Source organism: Pogona vitticeps, chromosome 3 (genome assembly GCF_051106095.1).
Source record: "Pogona vitticeps strain Pit_001003342236 chromosome 3, PviZW2.1, whole genome shotgun sequence".
NCBI lineage: Eukaryota > Metazoa > Chordata > Lepidosauria > Squamata > Agamidae > Pogona > Pogona vitticeps.
The window spans coordinates 29,255,537-29,280,340 of record NC_135785.1 but is presented as its reverse complement, the minus strand read 5'-3'; the positions used below and the strand labels follow the sequence as shown (position 1 = coordinate 29,280,340).

Sequence of the window (24,804 nt, the reverse complement as noted above, 5' to 3'; positions counted from 1 at the left end):
AACTGCCTATGGAAAATATCTGTTAGAACATACATTGGTTAGTGGCTGATAACAGCAACAGCTGAAACAGCCTACAAGATAGGGAAAGTTTTAACTCTGTATGCATGATAACAGAAATGAGACAACAGATAAATCTGACTTTAAAGTGTTCATTACATTTTTAAAAATAGTACTGTAGGGGTGTACCTGCTGCCCTGGTGGTTTAAAGTTGTGAAGAAAGAGGAAACAACCAATCAGGAGAGATGGCTTTTCACAATCCAGAGGTTTTTTAAAAAGATCGAAACAAATGATAGGGGGAGCAATTGAATCTTTGGAGAGCCAGCACAGGACCGTTTAAGAACATATGGTCTCATGACTAACTCAAAGGCCAACAATTTTGTTTAGGCTGATGATCATTTATCAGCAAAAGGAGTGCATGGCCCAGGTGGGATAGGAAGCTAAAGGATTGTGGCCAAGAAGGCTAAGATGTATTTTTAAATATTTTTTAAGAAGTCACTTAGATTTAACATTTTTGGAAAGGTGTTTTAAAAAGAATCAAACTGAAGACACCTCCTTGTGCCCTCTAGTGGCCAAGAAAGGTGGTGTGAAGGCTAGAAGCCCCTAAGAGTTTTGGAGTGGTACAAAATTTCCCTGGGAAATGCACGTGGCCCACAGGTTACATGTTGCCCACCCCAGTTTATCACAAGGTATATGAGAGACAGCACAAGATGGAGAATTTATGCTTTCCTCACTTTGCTCAGAGGGAAGAAAAGTCAACAATTCACTTTCCTGACATGACAGTCTCTCCCATTTCTTTCTTATGCCTCAGCATACACATGAGGTTCAAAGCAGCATAGACATGTCCTTTTTTCAGACCTAGATGCATGGAAATAACCTCTAAGGAGTGCACTGCTTCTAGATTTGGAATAAGAGTCTCATCTCATGAGCCCCCCCCCTTTATCTTTTGCTTGCCCATTAGTTCTTACATGTTTTAAAATTATCACCAAGCATGTAGATTTTATATTGTACAAGAACGTGGCTTACCCATACACGTATTTGGTCATTTCTAGGGCAAGTCTAATAAGCTGTTTATCAACATGATATACAGTGGCGCCTCGCAAGACAATGTTAATTCGTTCCACAAAAAACGTCGTCTTGTGAAAACATCGCCTTGCGAAGCGCGGTTCCCCCAAAGGAATGCATTGTAATCTAATTAATGCGTTCCAATGGGGGGGAATGGTCATCTTGCGGAAAAAAAAGTCTTGCAAAACACGTTTTCCCACAGAAATGCATTGAGATCTAATTAATGAGTTCTATGGGCAAAAAAAAGTCAGAACAAAGTCAAATCAAAAAACTTTATGAATATCACACAAAAACATTCATCTTGAGAAAAAGTATATATTAAAAGATTGTCTTTTAATATGTCAACTGTCAAAAACATTGTCTTGCAAAAAAGTGTCTCTTTTTAAAAATCGTCTTGCGAAGCATAGACCCAAACATCATCTTGTGAAAATCATCCATAGGAAAAACCATCTTGCGAATTGCAACAGCGATCGCAAAAACGAATCGTCTTGTGGATTAATCGTCCCACAAGGCAATCATCTTGCGAGGCACCACTGTATATTCCTGGGTGATTTACAACAGAAATTAAACACAATAAAAGACAAAGACAATTATATGAGTAAAACATTAAGAAACACTTTAAAATAATAGGTGAGCTATGGGATAAAACCATTGATGTTAAAAAAAGTAGTTTTAAATCTGAGGAAATGTCATAAAATAAAATAAAATCTGATGTCTACATGATAGCACAATTGTTGTCAGTCATTTCTCTTCAGAGACAGTCTTCCATTGCTAGGGCAGGGGGAAATAGGCTTTCTTGACCAACATTTCAGCTGTTTATTTAGGGGACTGTCCTTTTGTTGTTGCAGCTGTTTAAACACCTGCCTGATCTTGTTGATTGCAAAAAAGATCTCTCTGTTTGAACAAAAGTCATTCAGAACTCTATCTGTGGCCAATTCCACTATCCAGCCACTTCTTCCTTATGCGACTTGTATCTTGAAGGCTTGTACTGTACAATTAAGTATTGTGCATCTATTTTGGTAAGAAAAAAGATGGAAACAGCAAAGGAAAAAACATGAGAAGACTACAAATTTAATGTTCTCACAATCCTCTTGGCAAGCTTTGATAAATGGGACCTCCCAAGGCTATGACAGAGGCACATTTAGAAGCATCTAAAGTACAGAGGGCTTGCTCTAAATGAATTAATACCACCAATATTGTATAATGAAATTGGAATCTATGCCATGAATTTCACACTACATTTCATATCATGCACAGAAACATCACAGTCTGCTTTTATGTATCATCTGCTGTTGATCACTAAATTGTAGTAAGGGTCTTTTCGCAACGTGCATGAAGACACTAAGGTGTAACTGCATTAAGCATGTACATAGGCATAACAAGAACATTTTCTTATAATCCAGTTAATGCCCTTTTGGATATCACCTGATCAGCAAGCAGAAGAATAAAGATGACAGCATCCAGTCACTGCAGAGGAAAAGAAACATGAATTCTTTGTTGACTTTGGGCTTGGTTGCCACCAGTTTTGTTCTCATTTCTGCTCGACGTTTTGACAGGTAAAGAATTTTCCTTTAAAAATAAAGCAGTTTTGGGAAAATAGCTGTCCTGGCCATATATGCTACTAATTCCCTCATTTTATGTTCCAAGTGCCAAAGTATTTCGTGTGAAGCTTCAGAATGAAAACCAAGTGAGCTTCTTGAAGAACTTAGCAAACATTGCACAGGTAAGACATTTCTATCATGTGGATATTTTTCCCCCTGTCCTTTGTATTTAGGCTCTGATTGCTGAGCAAATTGTATGGATCAGTAAGGCTATTTTATTCAATAATGACTTAAGATTTTTAAAAATGATGTGATGCAAATTTGCCAAGGTATTCAGCAGCAAATATAACTACAATAGCCTGCTTGGAAACAGCCTCCAGTCCTGTATATAAATTTAGGTTAGGATGAAATTTTCCCTTGTCTACAAATGCACGATTTAAAAGAAAAAATAGTAGCATAATGAATCCACATCCAAGATGTTGGCTAAATCTAAGCACAAGATTGACTGCAAATTCAGGAAGGAATAAAATACATGTATAGATATGACCCCTGAAGCACAAATATTTAGGCACACAGCTCTTCAGGCATGCTTCTATTAACATCTTAAAACTTTGCCATTCCTTCATTGTCTTCCTCTCAAAATCTCAAGGGCAATGTGTGCTCATGAGCTCCTTATCACAGAATATTTTAAGGTATTTCAACATGACTAGTATCCAGATAACTCTTTGAACTTACTTAAATATTTAAATCACACTGAGACTGCAACTCTGTGTGCATTGACCTGGAGTGAGCCCCGCTAAATGCATTGGAACTTACTCCTCGGGAGACATTCCTAGGATTGATGTGTACAGAGGCACCTCTCCAACCAAGTATTTCAGCTGAAGTTCAACATGATCCTCAAGTCCTGTCTTTCGTGCTACTGGGAAAAAGGTCTCGGTGTTTGCATAGCATGTAACATCAACATCATGTCATCATTGTTAGTTTTGTTTAACTAAATGCAAATTGATCATGAATACTAAATGAGATCTCCATCAAGTTAGAAACCAGAAAAAAATCCCATTCCAAAGCATTCCAAGAAAGCTATATTATTAACAGTGAGGTAAAGCTTTCATATAAGTCCAGAATTCTTATTTTCTCAAATGAGTATGTTTACAAAACTCAGTTTTTCATACCATAGATCTAATTTAGGGATCTTTATCTGGTGTTACTGAGTTATGAGAGAAAGCCATAAGCCTTGATAAAATTAGAATTTTACTACAGCTCCCGTCACTTGTCCCAGCTCCCGCCAACCTAGCGGTTTGAAAGCATGCAAATGCAACTAGATAAATAGGTACCACCATGGTGGGAAGGTAACGGTGTTCCGTGTCTAGTCACGCTGGCCACGTGACTATGGAAACTGTCTTTGGACAAACGCTGGCTCTACGGCTTGGAAACGGTGATGAGCACCGCCCCCTAGAGTCGGACACGACTGGACTAAATGTCAAGGGGGACCTTTACCTTTACACAACAAAACAATCACAATCTAATTTTGTTTTCTTTCTAATTCATTCAATTGTTTTAAAGAATTTATCAGCATGCTTCATCCTATGTTCTTTTTTCCATGAAAGAAAAAGAATCCTCCTATGTGATAGAAGTATTATTATTATTCTCTCTGTGTTTAATAACCAAGAAGTGACTTATATATTATCTTTAATGTGCAAAAGACTATATATTTAAAGACCAGGTCTGGATACTAATTAGTCTTAGCTGTTCAAAAGTTGTTCACAAAATCAAACCTTAAATTGACAACTACCTGCCTACACAGGTAACCCACTGAGTTCAATGAGACAAACTGTGAGATAAGTGTATTCAGGTTTGCTCTATGAGGAAGGTCCACACTGAAAGGAATCCTGATTCAAAAACATTGTGCAAGTCAAACAGTCACAATATTAGAGTCATAGTCAATTTGCTTCCCTCAAAGTGATTCACAAAAGCAAATAAACGCAACAAGCATAATTATGATCATACTACATCATGACATGAATTCAAATATAATTCACTTAACTTTTCAACAATTTAAATAAAAATATCATATATCAATAGGTTAACTTATAGTTAATTAGCAATATCAGGCATCAGCATTATGCTTGTATTAACCAATTCACAGAACCTCCATCAGAAAGTTAACAAAAGATACTACACTATATCTGTGTATATGCAGACATTGCTTAATGTATATTCAGAGCCAAGGATATATTTGCAAACCACGAACCGATCAGAAGAAAGATAATGTATTAAAAATAAGGTGCCCAACAGCAGTGCCTCTTTTTGACACAACATTCATATCCATGTGTAGTAACCAGTTGTTTGTGTTTCATCCTGTGCAGATTGACTTTTGGTATCCAGACTCAGCATTACATATTGTCAACCAAATGGAAGTTGACTTTCATGTCAGTGGTGACCAGACCAAAAATGTGGAAAGTCTCATGGAGCAGAATGGCATGCATTATGAGTAGGTTATATTTAACTATATTTCTCTAGCCTGTTGCTATAATTCTGCAAACTGTAGCTCCAGCACTCCTCAAGCCTGGCATCCTCCAGATATATTGAACTACAGCACCCATCACTCCAGCCAGTCTGTAGATGGTGGTAGCTAAGTACAATACTGGTTGTATTGTATTATTATTGGTAAGGGAAGTGGGTGTGCTTATGGCTACCTCCACAGTCAGACCCTGGCCCCATAAGAAGAGTCCAAAACTGCAGGCATCTGAACTGGTCTATATCAAAAAATAAACACATATTTTTGGCCTAGTGTTGAGCTGTTGCAAGGCTACATAAAACAAAACAAAACAAAAAAAAAAACAGTGAGCAGCTGACTGGAGCAGCTTCTTCCTCTCCAGTTATATGTTCGGCAGAGTGAAACCCGCCCTTCTCCAGTCTGCCTATTTGAAATTTTTCTCCCAACCAGTGCAAAGCGAGATTTTCTCCTGTTGGCCAATGGGAAGCCAGCAAGGTTGATGGGTATTTTCTTGTGTTTTCTAAGGGCAGACATCTCATTTTGTGTTTGAGGCTCAACCCCAGAGTTGAGCCTCAAACTCAACTCAAGCTCAGAGTTTATTTCTCTTTTTTATGGGGTTTTTGTTTGTTTGTTTTTAAGCCAATTGAGATGTCTCCGGAGCTAATTGGGCCACCCTCACAATGAATGGTATCCTCCTCCTCCCATTAAAGCTATTTAGTGTGAGTGCCCACAATAATCTCTCATCTTTCCAAATGCACTCACTGGCTCCAAATGTGTATTGGCATGTCCACATAGCACACATGGTTTACTAGTCATTCTATTATCTCAATGGTTTTAATACCAAAAGATAAAGAAGAGCTGCAGACTTTATATATTAAATCACAATGTTGTTCTGTACTATGCAGAATTTTATTTCAAAACCTGCAAGAAGACATTGAAAATCAGCTGGTTGACAAGAGTTCTACTGGAAAACACAGTTATACAAAATACAATGACTGGAGAAAGGTACAGATAAATTTTATGACCCAAAAATACATTATATGTGTACATATGCATTAACCAGTTTTCTGGCCATAGGACATCCTATGCAATGGTCAACAAAGCAGATAGCAAACATTATTTCGAAACAGATTCAAAGCAATTCTAAAAGCAAGTTTTAGAAATAAAAATCATGTGGAATTGTACAATTTTGTCTGTGTACCATCTATTGCTTGGAAATCCCACTGGTTGTACTTAGAGAAGACAATGGCCCAACTATTGATTGTTCTGCATAGAACCTGGGGGAAGGGTACCTAATTAAAATGTGCATATCAACCCTGCAAAGTATGAGAACAGTTATGTGCTGGCTATAGCCAGCTGAATCAGATCATCACTCATGCACAGGGAGTACACACACACACACACACACACACACACACGGACAAATATCGTTCATATTGGATGCATGTATGTATTTTGTACATAGGGTACAAGAGCAATTGTCATGTTTTTTTCACCACAGTTCTACAATACTGTACATAGTTTTAATGTGCCAGATCCCCACTTCATTATGTGTCCCTCTCCTACACTCCAAGTGTGTTAAACATACTTGTATACAAGAACCTGTGTGCATACCAAGTCCATGTGTGTCCACATGACTGGGGAGCCTATCAAAAGAATAGGCTTTATTTCCTACACACAGGCTTGTTCAGAAGTCATGATAAATTCATATCACAGAAAGGAAATAGCTGGCAGGTATGATTCCACTTTCCTTTTCTGTGTGCATCATGTGAAATGAGTACATTACTAAAGTGTTATCCTTAAGTACAGAAAGAAGACAAGGACTGGAGAAAAGGGCATAACTGGGCCAGAAGGCCCAACAAACTAAGCAATATGAGCATGGAGTTGACGGCAGACAAAGTCCAGTGAAAGTATATAAAAACGATATAATCCGTGCCCAACCAGAAATGTCTCAGTAAATACATGTGAATATATAATAAGGGACACTTGTTTTCTGTGCTAAGCTAGCCACTACGAAGCTTTACTCTCTAAGTCCAATTTGTCATGTTTGCGTATCAATTCCATAAATATATTGAGTTATATTTTTGATATATATTTAATTTGCAAGAGGACTCTGATTTGTACTTGAGTATGTGTGATTATACTTGAGGAGAAAGTCAATATAATTTAACTGAGTAAGAATAAAATAATACTTTCTTCTCCAGTCAATCACTACATAGTAGGTTTTGGCTAAGCACCTATAACATCAACTACTACAAATATACCGTATTTTTTCGTGTATAAAATGCCCCCATGTATAAGACACACTCACACTTTTCTAACCCTAACCCCTCCAGTTTGTTGCGAGATAAGTGCTTTCCCCATCCACTTTCTTTGCAAAAAGTGGAGGGGGAAAGCAGGAATCAAAGCACTTTGATCCCTCCCCCCTCCTTAGTTCTGTGTATAAGACAACCCTCAATTTTTTATCTAAAGATTTTAGACAAAAGTATTGTCTTTTGTACACAGAAAAATACAGTACAAGAAAATAAATCCACCAATTTTGACACAAACATTCTTTAGCAGTTATAAAGAAGGGTTACAGACCTTTAGCTGTCTTGTTCACAGCTTGAGAACATAGTAATATGCCTGCAAAATACCATGATTTTTCTGTTATGTGGTTGTCAAGAGCAATGGTCTCCAAATGTTCTTGGACAGCAGCTCCCAGAAATCCTGGCCAGCATAGCTAGTGGTGATGGCTTCTGGGAATTGCAGTCCAAGAACATCTACGGATCCCAGTTTGAGAACCACTGGTCTAGAGGAGAAGAGAGGAATTAAAACAATAAGGCTATTCCATTATCCATTGTTCTTCAAAAGGAAGTGTGGCCACTAGCACCTCTGCCTTTAAAAGCAGCTCAACCTATGCACATTATAGTGGTGCCTCGCTTTACGATTGCCCCGCATTACAATGAAACCGCTTAATGATGATCTTTTTGCAATTGCAATCGCAAAACGATGGTCTGAATGGGGAAATTTCGCTTTGCGATGATCGGTTCCCTGCTTCGGGAACCGATTCTTCGCAAAACGATGTATTTTGAACAGCTGATCAGCTGGTGGTTTCAAAATGGCCACTGGGTGATTAAAATGGCTCCCCGCTGTGTTTAGGGATGGATTCCTCGCTATACAGGCAGCGAAAATGGCCGCTGTATGGAGGATCTTCGCTGGACTGTGAGTTTTTACCCCATCAGAATTCATTGAAAGGGTTTCAATGCGTTTCAATGGGGTTTTTATTTTCGCTTTATGATTTTTTCGCTTAACAGCAATTTTCCTGGAACAGATTATCGCCGTTAAGCGAGGCACCACTGTAGTAGATTATCATCTGATTTCTAAGCAACCACTTCACTGTTAAAGAAAAAAAAAAAAGCTGGCCCGGCAATTTTTCTGGTCATTTAGCCATCCTAAGCAGATGATTGGAAACTATGGAAACTGCAGCCCTTCAATATTTCCAGTAAGGCATGAGACCACTTACTAGTTTCAGCATGTATTTTATCAGCCCAGTATCATGAACTTCCTTTGATATCAAAAAACTTCCTTCAAGTAACTAGTATTTAATTCTCCCCTACAGAAACAATCATTGTGCTCTGTCCTATATCACAGATTTCTGCATGGACTGCCAGAATTGAGAAAAGGAACCCAGCGCTGGTTTCCCGCATTCATATTGGAAATACCTTTGAAAATCGTCCCATGTACCTCCTTAAGGTACAAAGTTCTTTTCAGGATAATAGTCGAAGGATAAAGAGGATGTCTTACTTAAACTAAATACAGACTTGCAACCCAATTATGTGAGTTTACTCATAAAGCAGTTTGGTAGGCCAGCATCCTATTGGCAATCCCAGACAGAGTCGTTCTGTTGAATCACTGGGATTTACATGTGTGTTGACTGGCTAATCAAGATTTCGTTCAGCATAGCTACTCTAGTTGAAATTAGCAACAGGATTTATGCTTTAGGACCATCTAGGTCAATTAAGGGTTGATACAATAGTAGACCTAGAAACAGTATAAACATTTGCCTTGGCTGCAATGGAAAGTGCTATTTAAATGCAAAATGTGTTTTTGTGAATATCTAGGAGTAGAGCTGAGATAGTTGCAAGCAGCAATCTCTCAGCTCTACTGAGAGATATATATACAGTAGCATATACGTGTAAATGTACACATCACTGTATACCTCCTGTGTTCCTCACCTTGCAAAATGTTTCTAAAGTAGGTTGGGAAACAAAGTGATGCCAAAAAAGCCATCTTCATTGATTGTGGAATTCATGCACGAGAATGGATATCACCTGCTTTTTGCCAGTGGTTTCTGAAAAAGGTTAGTCAATAAGTATTCTTTATTGTGTATTCTGTGCCATCAAGTTGGAACCAACTTATAGTGATCACAGTTGGGCTTTCAAGATAAGTGAGATATTTAAGGAGTGCTTTTACCAGTTCCATTTCCCCAGTGAGTTTCCATGGCCAAGTGGGGTTTCTAATCATGTTCTCCAGATTCCTAGTCCCTCTCTTTATCCACTACACCAAACTGGGAATTCTTTATTACAGAACTGTATAAAGTTCTCTTTACTGCATGATACCCAGTAACATCAGGGATGAATTCTCGATTTGCTCCTAAAGTTGTTGTGAGGGACACACATGACAGGGCTGCTGCAAAACAGTTTGCTGCTTGGAGGAAAGGACACCACCCAAATCAACCATTCCCATCTTCAGTAGCTAACTGGCCCAATAGCTGAATGGTGGAACAACACATTTAAGCTCCCCTGATGGTAACAGACTATCTTGAATGCATTCCACATGATTGCCTATATACACAGCTGTGCTCTCCAACAGAGCAACACAGTCAGGCAGTTGTTGCCTTTCCCCACTAACCAGTATCTGCCACCTGGAGCAACCATCTCACTCTGCCTAATGGCAGGTGGCAGCCTGCTGTTTCCAGAAAAATAAAGACTAGAGATGGGGACGAATGTAAAAATGGATCGACTTTTTTGACGAAAATAGCTGATTCGTTAAATATTCATCCCTTTATATTCATGGGTTCCAGGGACAACCCTCCCAGATATGAAGGCACGAATACTTACCCGTTTTTATTCGTCCTTTGCATTTTAAACAACAACAACAACCATTCTGCCTACCAGCTGCCGATCAACTGATCCATGGCAGAAAGGCAGCCGCCACCACCCACAGCCACACAAATCCAGTGTACCCCAACATCCCCTTCCTTTCCCTAACTTAGCCCTCCTCACCCCCACCATCAACCCCTTTCTATTTTAAAAAAACAAAAACCATCATTCTGCCTACCAGCTGCCGATCAGCTGATCAGTGGCAGAAAGGTAGCCGCTGCCACCCCACCCCCACCCCACAGCCACCCAAACCCCCAGCCTACCCCCATCCCCTTCCTTTCCCTACCTTAGCCCTCCCCCACTGACACCCCTTACCTTAATTGCCGCTGCTGAGGTCTCCTTCTGGCCTCCCAGCCATGGCATGTAAAAAGGGAGACTGGCTGCCCTTTACAAAGATGGCAACTGTGGCTTCACTTAGGGTAGGGAAGCTGCAACTGCCATCTTTGCAAAGGGGCAGCCTGGATTCCCTTAAGGCAGGCTGTGGGTTTGGGTGGCTATCAATCAGCTGATCAGGAGCCAGTGGGCAAAATTGTGTTTTGGGTTTTTTTTAAGAAATAGGAATGGGGTGTCGGTGGGGCTGGGGGAGGGCTAAGGGAGTGAAACGAAGGGGTGGTGGGTTTGGCTGTGGTTTGGGTGGCTGTGGAGAAGTGGCTGCCTTTCTGCCACCAATCAGTTAATTGGCAGTTGGTAGGCAGAATAGTGTTTTGTTGGGGGTTTTTAATAGGAAGAGGGTGTTGGCGGGTCTGGGGGGTGGAGGGGTGGCAGCAGGGGTGGTGTTTTTAAATAACCCCACCACAAATCTACAAATATATTTGTTATTCGTCGCTTCATGGGGGCAACTTCGTGCTTTAAAACTCACGAAGTGTGACAACTCGCCAAAATGGTGAGTCATCCCCATCTCTAATAAAGACCCTTTTAAAAACCCTGTGATCTAGCTCTGACCCATTTAGGATCAACTAAGCCCCCAGTTGCAGTAGCTCCACCAGCTGTCAATCCATGTCCCGGCACAATTCAAAGTGCTATAAAGCCCTAGATGGCTTGGGTCCAAGCTATCTCAAAAACCTTATCTCCCTTTATGAGCCTGCCCAAGTGTTGATCATCAAGGGAAGCCTTTCTCTCATCCCCATGACCCTCACAGGTATGTTTGGTGGGGACACAGGAGAGGGCCTTCTCTTGTCATTGCTCCCAAACTCTGGAACTCCCTCTCACTGGAGGCCAGACGGGCCCTATCTTTGCTGTCCTTCAGCAAGCAGTTGATCTTTCTCCTCAGGCTGGTTTTTCCTTAGTGACTGGCTGTTTAAGAGAAGCTTTAACATGGGATGGTTTGGGCTTTTTCTTGCTTTTAAATCTGTTTTTGTTTTTTGTGTTTTTTTGTAAAGCTTTTGCCAAACATTTTAAATATTGTGTTATCAATCATTTACTATTTGAATAATTTATGGTTTTTAGCTTTTAATATTGTGATTTTTATGATATAAGCTGTCCTTGATCCTTTTTTAAGAAGAAAGGCGGGGTAAAATATTGTAAACAAATAAAATAAATAAATAGGCAGAAGTTGATAAATTGTTTATAGGACTGTTCTAGAAAACTGATTCATAATTATTAGGGTGTGAATTAGATTTTATTCAACATCTATTATCATATAATACAGAGGTGGAGAAGCAGCTCTGCTTACTTTAAAAGGGAATAAGCTCCATTAAACATGGTAGGACTTACTTCTGAGTAAAACCATTGAGGGCCACATTGTATCTTTCATTCTTAAGATGAACTAACCTCTAGGTCCACTACTGTATCTTCAGGCCACCAGGACCTACGGAAAGGACACAAATATGACATATATACTGGACAATATGAATTTTTATATCCTCCCTCTGGTCAATATTGATGGCTATATTTGGAGCTGGACTCAGGTACTGTGCACAGTTTTCTGTAGCAAAATTGGCATTTAGAAAGTTAAGGCTTTGAAAGGGCTCCTCATTATTCAAACATATCCTTTTATTTTACTGTTTTTATTCCATTTTTTATTGTTGGCCACCCAGAGTAGACTTTGGTCTAGATCAGTGGTTCTTAACCTTTGTTACTCGGATGTTTTTTGAACTGCAACTCCCAGAAACCCCAGCCAGCACAGTTGGTGGTGAAGGATTCTGGGAGTTGCAGTCCAAAACTCCTGAGTAACCCAAGGTTAAGAACCAGTGGTCTAGATGGTCAGGGCATGCATAAATAAATAAAATAAATAAATAAATAAATAAATTTTATGAGTCTGAGATAAATGTGTGCCATTTTTCTTTTTCATATTTCCCTGAAAAAAGGAGGGATCAACTCTGAATACTTATTTCTAATATTTATCCACCATATAGGAGGCACCTACTTTCCTGCCCCTAGTACCACATGGCCCTAGAAATTATCCAAGATCCTGGTTTCCCATTCTGTGGGTCGTGACTCGCAAAGAGGGACACAGAGTGTTTTCCTGAGGTGAACATGGTTCTCTTTTGTTGCAAGTATTTTTTTAGGAAACTTCACCATGAAAGTTTTCAATATTTATTTATTGCCCAGATACAAGTACAGCCATCAAATTAAGTATTAGGTTAGAATTATGTTCTGAAAACTTGATTTTTCATGTGTTTTATTTAGCAAATTAAAAATGCCTTTTTATGCAAATGTGGTGGGGGTCACAGATGACTTGACTATTATAAAAGGAGGTCACGACTCAAAAAAAAAAAGTTGGGAAACACTGCCCTAGATAGAGGGGAATGGGGAGGAAGTAAAATGGTGGCACAGATGCCAAAATGGTGATGGAAAAACCAATGGAAAAAAGGAACATTATTTGGATTGGGAGTGGAGGAGAAAGCTTTGCCGCAACCATCAACAAGGGTGAGTCCCAGTAATTGTTGAACAATTTCTCTTCCCATGGAGAAATTCAGTACATCATCCTTCCCCACATTCCTCTGTCCACAAATAAAGTGAAGAATTTTTAAAGCCCATTACTGCACAGCTATAGTTTACATCCAAACCAATATGTGCACATCTATTAAAACTGTGCATTTTTTAAAAAAATGCAATATAATAATTTGATTGCAAAAATAGGTCACAATCTAACTCAAGTTAAGGTCTTTTGTTTAGTTCAGTAGGATAATTGGTTTACCTCTTTTTCAAAGATAGATATAGATATAGATGATATAGATACAGTATAGATATATGCAATTCCATCCCATTCATGTAACCAGCTGTATCCTGAAATCCAAAAATGGGCACAAAATAACACTTTGTTATTTATTGTCTGTATTTACACTGCGTAATCAGGTGTTCAGGAATCCACCTGTCCAATACAAGTTCCCTCATAGCTTCTTTTTTGTCACCATTATCTGACCATTTTCCAAGATGAAAGAAATAAATGAATAAATATTTATACAAGGTATAAATGTATAAATATTTGCCATATAGTCCCACTCTTATGTCTGAGGAAGTGGACTGGCCCACGAAAAATACAGCAGTTGGTCTTTAAGGTGTCACCTCAATTTTTGTCATTTTTATTTTGTTTTTGCCTGACAAGATAATAGTTGTTTTTAACCATATGGGTTTTGTGTTCATATGTCACTTTGAAACTTATTCCTTTATTTTGTCAAGCAGGATCGCTTTTGGAGAAAGAGTCGTTCCAATACATCGGATAGTGCCTGTGCGGGTGTTGATCTCAACAGGAACTTTGATGTTGCATGGGGAAGTAAGTAAGCTATCTAAAGCCATGGGCCTTTACTGAAAGAAGTCCTTTAGTTTCCATGGAACAATCAGTAAGCACAGACTGGCTCTGTAGCTGTCATTACCATTTCTGTATTTAAAAAGAGCCATTAGGACAGGAGTGTAGGTGCACCCATGTGTGTGCATTAATGTGTGCATACCAATAAACCTGTAGGCAAAACTTCACACACAGACACACACACACAGACACACACACACACACACACACATAAGATTGGGGAGCAAGTAATTTTGTTGTATACCTACTACTACTATAGCACTATGATTGCAGAAGATATATCTGCTTTTATGGTTCCTCCTCAATATCTACATATCATAGAGAATCCCAGTCACATGCTGAATGCAACAATCTTAGGCACTTTGGATTTGTTTTAAGGAGAAAGCCAGCAGATTTCAGAATTCATTATGTGTAACAATGGTTATGCTGAAGTATCAACCGACTTTAAAGGCAAGCCTAGGCTGCAGCATAGTCACTTATGTGTCAGGGAAGTTGATAGCCCTAATGGGTGAGGCCAATTTTGTTAGGCACATGTTTAGACGTGGGGTTCCCTCAAGCAGTGAATGACTTTTGTCACAGCAAGTACTTTTCCTCATCTCTATATCTTGCTGAGGGGGTGGGGAGAGATTTATTGGTCATTGGAAGGTAAAGGTGAACTCATTTTGCAAGCCTGATTGCTGACACATTGATCTCTGAGGAAAATACCTGTGATCAAAGATTTTTTGGACAATTCCTGTAGTCAGGAAAATCATTCGCTTCAGCATCTAATTTGACACTCAGACCTTTATCCCCAGTTGTAAATATGAGATATTTATTTCCTAGTGGAGCTAGTGTCTTGCTTTCACATCACAGTGGCTGTTCCCTTAGATGCAGCTTTTGCATTTTCTGAAAGATTGAGTGAGATGGGAAATTGCCATTGCTATATTTTTCTTCAGCAAATATTCCACATTCTTTCACTGATAAATTCCTAACAATGAACAGGGTCAATACAAATCAAGCAGAGTAACTGTAATGGATACAAGTATTAGACAAATCTGAAAGTGATAATACAGTAAACCTTTTCAGATGACTATTCCTTGGAAGTAAAAAAGAGAGAGAGAAAGATGTATGTGCACAGTGCCCCTATATATTTTTAAACTCTAAACTAGGTAAGGATTCAATAATCCTTTGGGCGTCATTGCAAGAATATATTGGATCTCCCCTTCTAAGGCAAGGAGAGAGGCCCACACTTGGAAGGAAGAGCTCACCCAAAAACCACCATCCCAAGAACATAAAGGGAAGAAGGGAAGCATGGCTATGGGCTTCTCCAGGACCCTTCTGCTCTCCAAAAGCAGTGGCAGATCTCTGCCAACACTCCAGTTAGAAGCAGAAACAGAACTCTGCAGTTAGAAACAGTGTTAGAAACACTGAAGTTAGAAATTGTAGTTAAAAAGCCAGTGTTTTCTAGCTTTTAGTTTTTGTTTTCTGTTGTTAATTCTATAAATATGAATCATATAAACATACTGAACTAGGTCTTTATTAATTTAGGGGACTGGAAAATTTTCTGTAAATTAGCATTAGTCTTCACTTTGCTAGTGCAATTCAAATTAAATATGCAGTTAACAGAAGAGAAGAATTCTTTTTATTAAAAGCTGTCGATGCCTCCAAAAATCCGTGTCAAGAAATCTACTGTGGAACTTCACCAGAGTCTGAACCAGAAACAAAAGCTGTCACAACATTCATCAGGAACCACCTCTCTTCAATCAAGGCCTATCTGACCATTCATTCCTACTCTCAGATGCTGTTGTTCCCTTATGGCTATACCTATGAGAAGACACCTAACCATGATGAACTGGTATTGTGAAACTGAATCTGTAGACCCTGTTTCCAGTATCTGTAGTAACAGTTCTCAGTTTTAAGCCATATACAAGGTCCTACAAGACTATAAGGAAAAAAAAACATGCTGGATCAGATCCCAGACCTGCCTGGTCCAGCATTCTATTTTCAGTGTGGCTAACTATATACCTATGGAAGACCCACGGACAGGATGTCACCGGAATTTTTAAACATTTTTTAACTAAAGGTCGCAGAACTAAACAGGATTTCCCCTGGCCAAAATTCTGGCAACTATAAACCCTCCCCCCCAAAAATATCAATTTTATGAGAGGAGTTTCAGCACTGACAAGTCTTCCTCTGAAAACCAAAGAAGTGAGTGACAGTGGCTCCATGGGAGCTGCAAGAGATTATGAGAATTGTAGTTTTTCAAGATGTATCCTTCATGGAGGCGAATGAGCTAAGAGACATCTCCTCTGAGGACTTGGATTTTTTGGCTACAAGTACTAGATTTCTGGCTGGGGGAATGCCTGGTGAATTCCGGGACCTGTAGTCAAATAAATGTATGAAAGCTCCGTGTCTGATGACCACAGGAGTACCCTCCGGTTCATGAACTCCAAAATCTGCTATACCAAGGCATATTACTACTGAAAGTAAGTAGTCTTTAAACCCAGTGCAATTTCCTTTGCATATATATGTTTTGGATTAGTAGCAAGACTGAAGAAGGATTATGCTAGCTAAAAGGAATTCACATAATCGTAAAAAGAACAAAAACAATAAAACCTTTCCTGATCATACCTAAGGAAAATCTAGTCCAGCATGCTGTTCCTACAGCTACAATGACCAATCAAGTTTGCATGAGAAGACCACAAGCAGGGATACATGATAAATTATGTTTCCCAGCAATTAGTAGCATATTACCTCTGACACGTAAGGTAGTTTACATCCATTGTAACTGGTAGTTGTGAAAGCATCAATGTCCTAAGCTTGAGGCAAGCAAACACCAGTTATGATGGATTCTTCTGACAAAATAAAGAGTAATACGTATAAGCTTATATTTTATGGTTTAAATTGAGAAGAGAAGACTCCCTGGAAAAGACCATGATGTTGGGAAAGTATGAAGGCAAGAAGAGAAGGGGATGGCAGTGTCACTGAAGCTTGTTGTTGTTTAGTCATTTAGTCGTGTCCAACTCTTCATGACCCCATGGACCAGAGAACGCCAGGCCCTCCTGTCTTCCACTGCCTCCCAGAGTTTGGTCAGATACATGTTGGTAGCTTCGATGACACTGTCCAACCATCTCGTCCTCTGTTGTCCCCTCCTCCTCTTGCCCTCACACTTTCCCAACATCAGGATCTTTTCCAAGGAGTCTTCTCTTATGAGATGGCCAAAGTATTGAAGCCTCAGCTTTAGGATCTGTCCTTCCACTGAGCACTCGTTGATTTCCTTTAAAATGGATAGGTTTGTTCTCCTTGCAGTCCAGGGGACTCTCAAGAATCTCCTCCAGCACCACAATTTAAAAGCATTCATTTTTCAGCGATCAGCTTTCTTTATACTCCAGCTCTCGCTTCCATACATCACTACAGGAAAAACCATAGTGATGGTTTTTCACTTGTCAAAGTGTGCAGTGCTGTTGATAGTGTTGTTTGAGTTTAACATGAATTTGACCAAACTCCAGGAGGCAATGGAAGACAGGAGGGCCTGTTGTGCTCTGGTCCATGGGGTCATGAAGACACCACTTAACAACTAAACAACAGCAACATGCTGATCTCTTTTTTTAAAAAAATCTAATCAGCTTTTTTGTTTTGTTTTGTTTGTGTATGAAAACAGAATGAACTTGCAAAAGGAGCTGCTCAAGCTATAGCCAGCCTATATGGGAAACATTATAATTATGGGCCATCAGCAGCTACAATCTGTAAGTATTTAAAACATGGTCAAAAAGATATCATGCACTGCAGTTCAAGAATGCTATAAGAAGTAAAGAGCTCCCCTGGAACAAAGTGAATGGAGAGAACAGTAGAGGTCCAAAAACCCCAAAGTTAAAAGGGAAAGCCCAAGAAGTATGTTGTCTTGTGGTCTTCAGGAGCTATGGAGACCCTGAAAAAAAAGAGACAGCTAGGAAGAGAAACAGCTGAGGACAACAGCCTTGGTCATTGTGGGAATCAAGTAGTACAGCATGATCAATAGTATCAAAGGTGGTAAAAAGGTCAAGGAGGGTGAGGACTGTATTGAAGATTTTCAGTTAGTCCATGAGGAGATCATCAGTGATGATCATGAGAACAGTTTCTGCCCAGAGCAAGGGGCAAATATCAGACAGAAGGGAGTCAAAACTAGAACTGGATTAGAGTTGAAGCAACAGAAGTAAGAAAGATTCCCCAGGAGTCTGTGCATAAAGAGAAGTAAAAATATTGCATGATAGTTAGAAAGGAGAGATTGATCAAGTGATTGATGACTGGAGGTTATTTTCACACATCTGGGTTTCAGGAACTAAATTAATTAACGGCCTTTCTGTATTTAATGGATTTGTGTCCCTCCTTTCTGAGCTCCTTACTTTCTGTTCTTAAAAATTAAGCAGAGAAAACTGCCTCATTCATGATCAAGCTATTCATCCATTTAGGGCAGCGATGGTGAATCTATGGCATGCATGCCACAGCTGGCACACAGAGCTCTTTCTATGGGCATGCAAGCCATAAGTCACCTGACAAAGTGTGCAGTGCTGTTGATAGTGTTGTTTGAGTTTACAAACTCCAAACACAGAGCAGTGCAGAGGCAAAAATGAAAACACAAGACTCAGGTGTGTTCCCCTCACCACCAGAACTGTACAGTATTTACCAAATATACATACATATATACACCTCTTCAGAATCGGCAGTGCAGAAAATAGTAATCACAGTCCAGTCCAATAGTCCAAGATGCTAAATGACAAAGTGACACACTGCTTCTCCATGAATAACCCAACATAGGTTTGTTAACTGCCTACCTATATATAGTACTTGTGTATGATGCAACACTTGCTCAGCAAATTGAGCCTTGTGCAGGCACCTGTTCTGGCTAAATTCCAACTACTGTAGAATGACTCTCTTCCTCTGCTTAGTCATTCTCCCATAATTCAGACTGACAATTCCATATTTTTCTATCATATGTCAACATTGTTGGATTACTACTCCCTCCCCCCCAGAGCCAAACCTCAGGAGGCAGCTGCAGCCACAGTGCTGGCACTTCGACAGACAGTGGGCCAGGATCTGGAGTGGGGTCTCAAGGCACCTCCATACCTGGGATTCCCCCTTCTGCCACCACTTCTGGTTCTGCTGCGTTCCACTGTCTGCTGGGTTTTTGGTTTTTTTTTTTCCAGTTTGGGCACTCGGGCCCAAAAAGGTTTGTTGCCACTGATCTAGGGCAATATATCCAGAAAGATGGATAAATAGCTTCACTTACAGATGACCAGGGTTTCAGATCCCCCTGTTTAAAAACTGGAGATAGCTCTGTGAGCATCTTCATACTAAACATGTGCTTCTACATACAGTGTATTACTATGGTCCCCCTCCTTAACCGCAGTGACATATAAAAAGATTTTTCCCTCCTTCATTTCTAAAAGCCTCTCCCTCTCTCCCTCCCCAACCCCTCTCTCTAGATGTTGTATTCTTCACAATACCACCTACTTCTGTTGCCCTGTTTTGCAGATCCTTCCTCTGGTTGTTCTGATGACTGGGCTTACAAGCTAGGGATCAAATACTCCTTCACCTTTGAGCTTCGCGATAAGGGCAGATACGGGTTTCTCCTTCCCGAATCTCAGATCAAGCCAACTTGCGAAGAGATTACATTGGCAGTCAAGTTCATCGCTAGTTATATACTCAGCCACACCTCATAATATGAAATAATACTTTCTAACAGATTGTGGAGATTTGAAATGAAATAAATAAGTGCATACAGAAATAGCCATGTTTATGGATAAAATATTCACGGGTCCGTATTAATCTTAGGAATCTATGATTTCAGATATGCAGACTACCAGGTATTTTACTTCTCCCAGTTCCAACCACAGCTACAGTAGAATAGCAGCCTTTTAGAAAACCACTGTTTGATCTTACCAGTCACCTAATATTTTTCTAATTACTCGGAACCAAGTGGGTCATTATATAAAAGGAACCTGTTTTTATAGTTTTTTTCAACAGATTTGTGAACAACAGCGCTTAAACTTCCCTCCATAATAATAATAATGAGTAAGTGCTGTTCATAACAAATGATGTTATGCCCACTTTAACTGCCCTATTTAATTTATTACAGGCAACATAATTACTTATGTAAGATTTTCCTTCCAAGCTTTGCTAAAAAATAATAATTTTAACTTACGTTCCAGAACAGGGAAAACAGAGGTTTGCTTTTTTTAAAATAGGAAATAGCATCAGAATATAGACACAGTTTCATAAAAAGACAAGAGGCTGAGGAGGGGAATACATAAATTCTAATTGACACAATTAATAAAGCAGTGGTACTCAAATTCTAATTGATACAATTAAAAACACAGTGGACTAAAATATGAGTCTTTTATCTCAGACTTAATTAAATTTCAGATTTGTTGCATTAATTTCTTTGTTAAAGCTAGATTTGAGAGTCTTTCATTCATAAAAGTAACTTCCCAAACCACTCCTGGTGTTCTTTCCTCAGTGACTGGTCATCGCTGACCAGCTCCTCCTCCCTCACAACACAGAGTGTGGAGTCAAGGTAGCATCCCTGATAGTGAGTCCTACTATAGCCTTGACAATTTTCCCTACCACCTTGACTACAGCAACCCTTCTCCATAAGACGTTATTTCAGCTCTCACAATTTTGCTTGTCTATTTGTGTTGTTGTTGTTGCTGCTGTTGTTGTTGTTGTTGTTGTTGTTGTTGTTGTTATTTTGTGGCATCAAGTCAAAACTGGCATATAGTGTCCCTAACAAGGCTTTCAAAGTAAGTGAGAAATTTAAGGAACAATTTTACCAATTCTACTGCCTCGACAAGTTTCCGTGGCTGAGCGGCGATTCGAACGCTCTCATCTTCAGAGTCCTAGTCCATCACTCTATCCACTACACCACACTGGGTATCTGTTTGTGTAGTGACCAGAAATATATATAATCTTACAAGTGTAAATGTACAATAGATTTAAACTATCTGTTTGATTAAACACATAATGTGGCTCTCAAGGATAATCACAACCAGAAAGCAAAATTTTATGGGACTGCCTTAAATTTTATGGTAGGGCCTTGCTTTTCTACATGAAGGTTCCTTCACAATCATTGTACCGTAGAACTAAATCAACAGTGACACCTCGTGGACAGAATGTAACACAATGTGATATGTCACTAAAATGACGTCAATAAACAGAACACCATGTTTATATTCCACAATGAGAGTGTGAGATGAGAACAAGGGTGATATTTCAGCTCAGGGAGCCTTAAATGGCACATTCAGTTATGCATTTTCTACCCCAGAGGAGACCTTTTTTGCTTCTTGCATTACCTGCTTTTTAAAGTACTGTATATTGTTATTCCTATTTCTTTATCTATTCAATCTATTTTCCTTTGCCTGTATCTATTTTGGCTTGCGGGCAATACTGATAAGATGGTGATGATGCTCCAAGCTGCTCTGCTGCTCAAAATAGCATAAAAAGGGGGAAAAACAGTAATGACATGTAAGTCAAAGCCATCAGCAGATTAAAATAACACCATGATCAGTCAGTCATAATAAATCTGAGGGTTTTATTTGAAGCTTTAAGGCCCCAAAGAACGGTCCCTCTAAATTTTGTTCCCTCTGCATGAGAGCCTTGCTCCACGTGCACATGGAAGGGTGGGGCTTTGTCCAAAACAAGAAATAAACAGACCAGCTGTTAGCTGCCTGTGTGCACACCTTAGAAGTGAACATTGCCCCCAAACTGTAGGTGCTGAATGAATGATTACAGGGGAGTTTCACAGGGAAGGGAACACAGCAAGACCTAATCCTTGCATCCTAGAAACCCTGTTCTGGCGTTACTGAATCCAACACTGTGAACACCCTTAAAGTTGCGCACATAGCCCCACTCTCCATGTTCTTTTCTTCATGGCTTCTGTGCCATCTCTGAAGACAAGAGATTTCGACCCACATATAGATTCTACACATGAGCAAGAACTCTGAAAAATCTGGGTTCCATTTCACATGTAGAGTTTGTTGCAGAATTTTGAATTTCTGGTAAAATTCCTTTTGCTATGCAGCAGACGTACAAAGAAGAATTGCTACAAGTTTGCCAAAGTCTTGACCTGCAGAAATATGCCTCTAAAAAGAATCATCAAATCACACTCACCCACAAAGTGTTGTAGATCAGCAAGCAATGGCATAGCACTAGAGTCCGTACAAGCAGATTGTGCACAAGAGCTGAGTGGAGCACAGCTAGAAGAAAAATACAACACAAGCCAGCAGTGGTGTTTAAACAACAACAGCAACAACAGAAAGGGAGGGGGAATGGTCACACTTTGGGCTCCTTTACATTCACACTTTGGGCTCCTTTACCTTCCCTGTAGTGATGTACGGAAGTCAGATCTGGATCATAAAGAAGGCTGATCGCCGAATAATTGATGCTTTTGAATCGTGGTGCTGGAGGAGGCTCTTAAGAGTCCCCTGGATTGCAAGGAGAACAAACTTATCAATTCTGAAGGAAATCAACCCTGAGTGCTCACTGGAGGGACAGATCCTGAAGCTGAGGCTCCAATACTTTGGCCATCTCATCAGAAGAGAAGACTCCCTGGAAAAGACCCTGATGTTGGGAAAGTGTGAGGGCCAGAGGAGAAAGGGTATGACAGAGGATGAGATGGTTGGACAGTGTCATCGAAGCAACCAGAATGAATTTGACCCAACTCTGGGAGGCAGTGGAAGATAGGAGGGCCTGGCATGTTCTGGTCCATGGGGTCATGAAGAGCTGGACACAACTAAACGAAGATGACCTTCACATCTGCCTCGCAATAATCTCCGTTCTAAATGGAACTGGTTTAGAAATCGTGTGATAGTCACATGTTATTTGGACTGGTGTGTATGTCGTCTTTGGAAAACGTTTAATTCATTTTTAAGCTGGGTTGTATCTCAGTTGAAGAGACCACACTGGCTTTCAGAACCATTGTATTTGAGGCTTCCTCCTGCACCTGCCTATCCTACCCTCACACTGGCCACTCACCCCTGCTGCTGTGGCAAAGTGAGTGAGGAAGAGAGGAAGGATCTGCTAGCAAAGCTGCTTGTCCCTTTAGAAAGCTTGGCTGTTTCTGCCCCTTTGAGAATGCACTGACTGTTTCCATTTGTACCCACAGAACACAACACAGAAATGAAGAGTGCCTGGCTTTATAGTGATGCAAAAACACTGATCCAAGCATGGATCCTCAAGGATCTACATGATTCTAACATGGGATCATCCCCAAGCCACTTTCCAATCTTTGGGCAGAGATGGTGCTTATGTTTGAAATTGTTTGAGGAGATGATCTTACATACAAATCATGTGGATCCATGAGGATCTGAGCCTCTGATCCATTTTTTGTCTAAAGACAGCTCTTCTCTCCTCCAGCCTTGCACTAGGCTGGCCACATTTCCCCCTTCTTCTCAAAGTCTGTGCTTGTGTTTACATCATGGGGACACCTGTTTTAAACTGTTTTTTTAAAAAAGCAGAACATGACACAGCAGTGTTTCTTATTGTCAGTAAGATCAAACCTTTTGGCTCTGTTGATGCTAGTTTCAACCCCTATTTAGTAATAACACTGGAGTGCAGTACTCAGTATAACGGGTGTAAGGAAACTTGAACAAATGCTCAGTGTAGACAAAGTGTGTTCACAGTGCTGGATTAAACAATCCCTGAATAAGCCTTTACTTCACTTTAGAAAGAGGAGCCTCTCAGACCTGGGCCTTGGATTAAAAACATAGTCATCAGATCTCTATGGAAACAATCCTTCAGATGCCATGGTTCCAGACGACTGAGGACAGGAGGGGGCAAATCTCCATATATCTTTGGACAGCAGCTCACATAATAGGAGCTGATGTGAGTTACTCTTTGGCATCAGCTCTTCCAAATGATGTACAATTTTAGAACAATGAAACAATACACTAAAGTACAATTGCAGCTATTTTACTTTTTAATTTAGTTTTTTTATTAGAGAGGGTTATTTTTATTTTGAATTTTTAACAGTAAAATAATAGAACTTGCACACAAAAACCTTGAGCCTACAATGAATTTAATCCTTTCCAGCTAGAACTCCCTTACCTCAATATGTCCTTTGCTCCATTTTCATGATACCACGACTCCAGGATGCTTACATCATGTTAAGGAATACAGTATCCTTGTATGGTTAAAATAGTCAAAATTCCATGGTTCTTTTGTATTTTGGATATTTATCCAGAAGAGGGCATTATTAACTCAAACTGATAGTTTTATCAAGAAACTGGCTAATCTGTAGCTACATCATCATCATCTCAAAACTGCAGAGCTGGAAGGGACCCTATGGATCAAGTTCAGCCCCTGTCAAGGAGGCACAGTCGGGAATCAAATGCCCCTGAAGCCACCGCTGTTGAATTGTGGCAGTGCGGAAGCAAGAGGAACACGTTTCCTTCCAATAAAACAATGCTTATGAGGATTGGACAGTATCCCTCTGTACTTCCCATCAACAGAGTGAGGCAAAATTGCAACAGTCACAGAAGAACTGACAATGGACAAGGAAAAGTCCAGATGAAGATTAGTGTTTGCAAAAGTGCAGCACTGGCTTAATTAAGGTACATAAATCAGCATTCCTGCACTGACAGGACTTTCTACTCACTGGATGCTCAATGGGATGGGATCCTGGCCATTGTTTTTGAGTTAAGTTGAACTCTTGAATCCGTGAGCAGGCTTTAAAACAAAGTGTATGCTCCACATGTGCCTTATTTTAAAGCAAAAATGTGGCTTTTCCCTTGCCCCCTGCACCACCAACATTAGGCAGAGTTGGTTATATGGGTTCAGTGAAGACCAATGTAGCCTCTG

At 39.9% G+C, this 24,804-nt stretch overlaps 2 protein-coding genes across 11 annotated transcripts in view; one reads left to right on the top strand and one right to left on the bottom strand.

Moving 5' to 3' along the window:
- Positions 1-24,804, bottom strand: part of LOC144587804 (uncharacterized) — an 85,546-nt gene that overhangs the window by 29,157 nt on the left and 31,585 nt on the right. The gene's annotated exons all lie outside the window — the stretch shown is intronic.
- LOC110073052 (mast cell carboxypeptidase A) lies at positions 2,505-19,735 on the top strand. Of its 2 annotated transcripts, XM_078389125.1 has the most exons (11): positions 2,505-2,618; positions 2,710-2,785; positions 4,970-5,094; positions 6,006-6,105; positions 8,734-8,835; positions 9,341-9,442; positions 12,041-12,151; positions 13,869-13,959; positions 15,624-15,826; positions 17,633-17,717; positions 19,483-19,735. In XM_078389125.1, the coding sequence occupies exons 1-11, from the start codon at positions 2,548-2,550 to the stop codon at positions 19,668-19,670; spliced, it is 1,254 nt and encodes a 417-aa protein (XP_078245251.1). In that variant the 5' UTR covers positions 2,505-2,547; the 3' UTR covers positions 19,671-19,735. The 2 variants fall into 2 exon arrangements, with proteins under 2 accessions (XP_078245251.1, XP_020637526.3); XM_020781867.3 differs by lacking the exons at positions 2,505-2,618; positions 2,710-2,785 and having other exon boundaries at positions 4,001-5,094.

Excerpts from the sequence above, each read along its gene's own strand:
- LOC110073052 (XM_020781867.3), top strand. The coding sequence starts at position 4,814 with ATGTATATTCAGAGCCAAGGATATATTTGCAAACCACGAACCGATCAG. Across the intron at positions 6,106-8,733 it reads AATACAATGACTGGAGAAAG|ATTTCTGCATGGACTGCCAG; the intron begins GTACAGATAAAT and ends CCTATATCACAG. Across the intron at positions 13,960-15,623 it reads CTTTGATGTTGCATGGGGAA|CTGTCGATGCCTCCAAAAAT; the intron begins GTAAGTAAGCTA and ends TTTTATTAAAAG.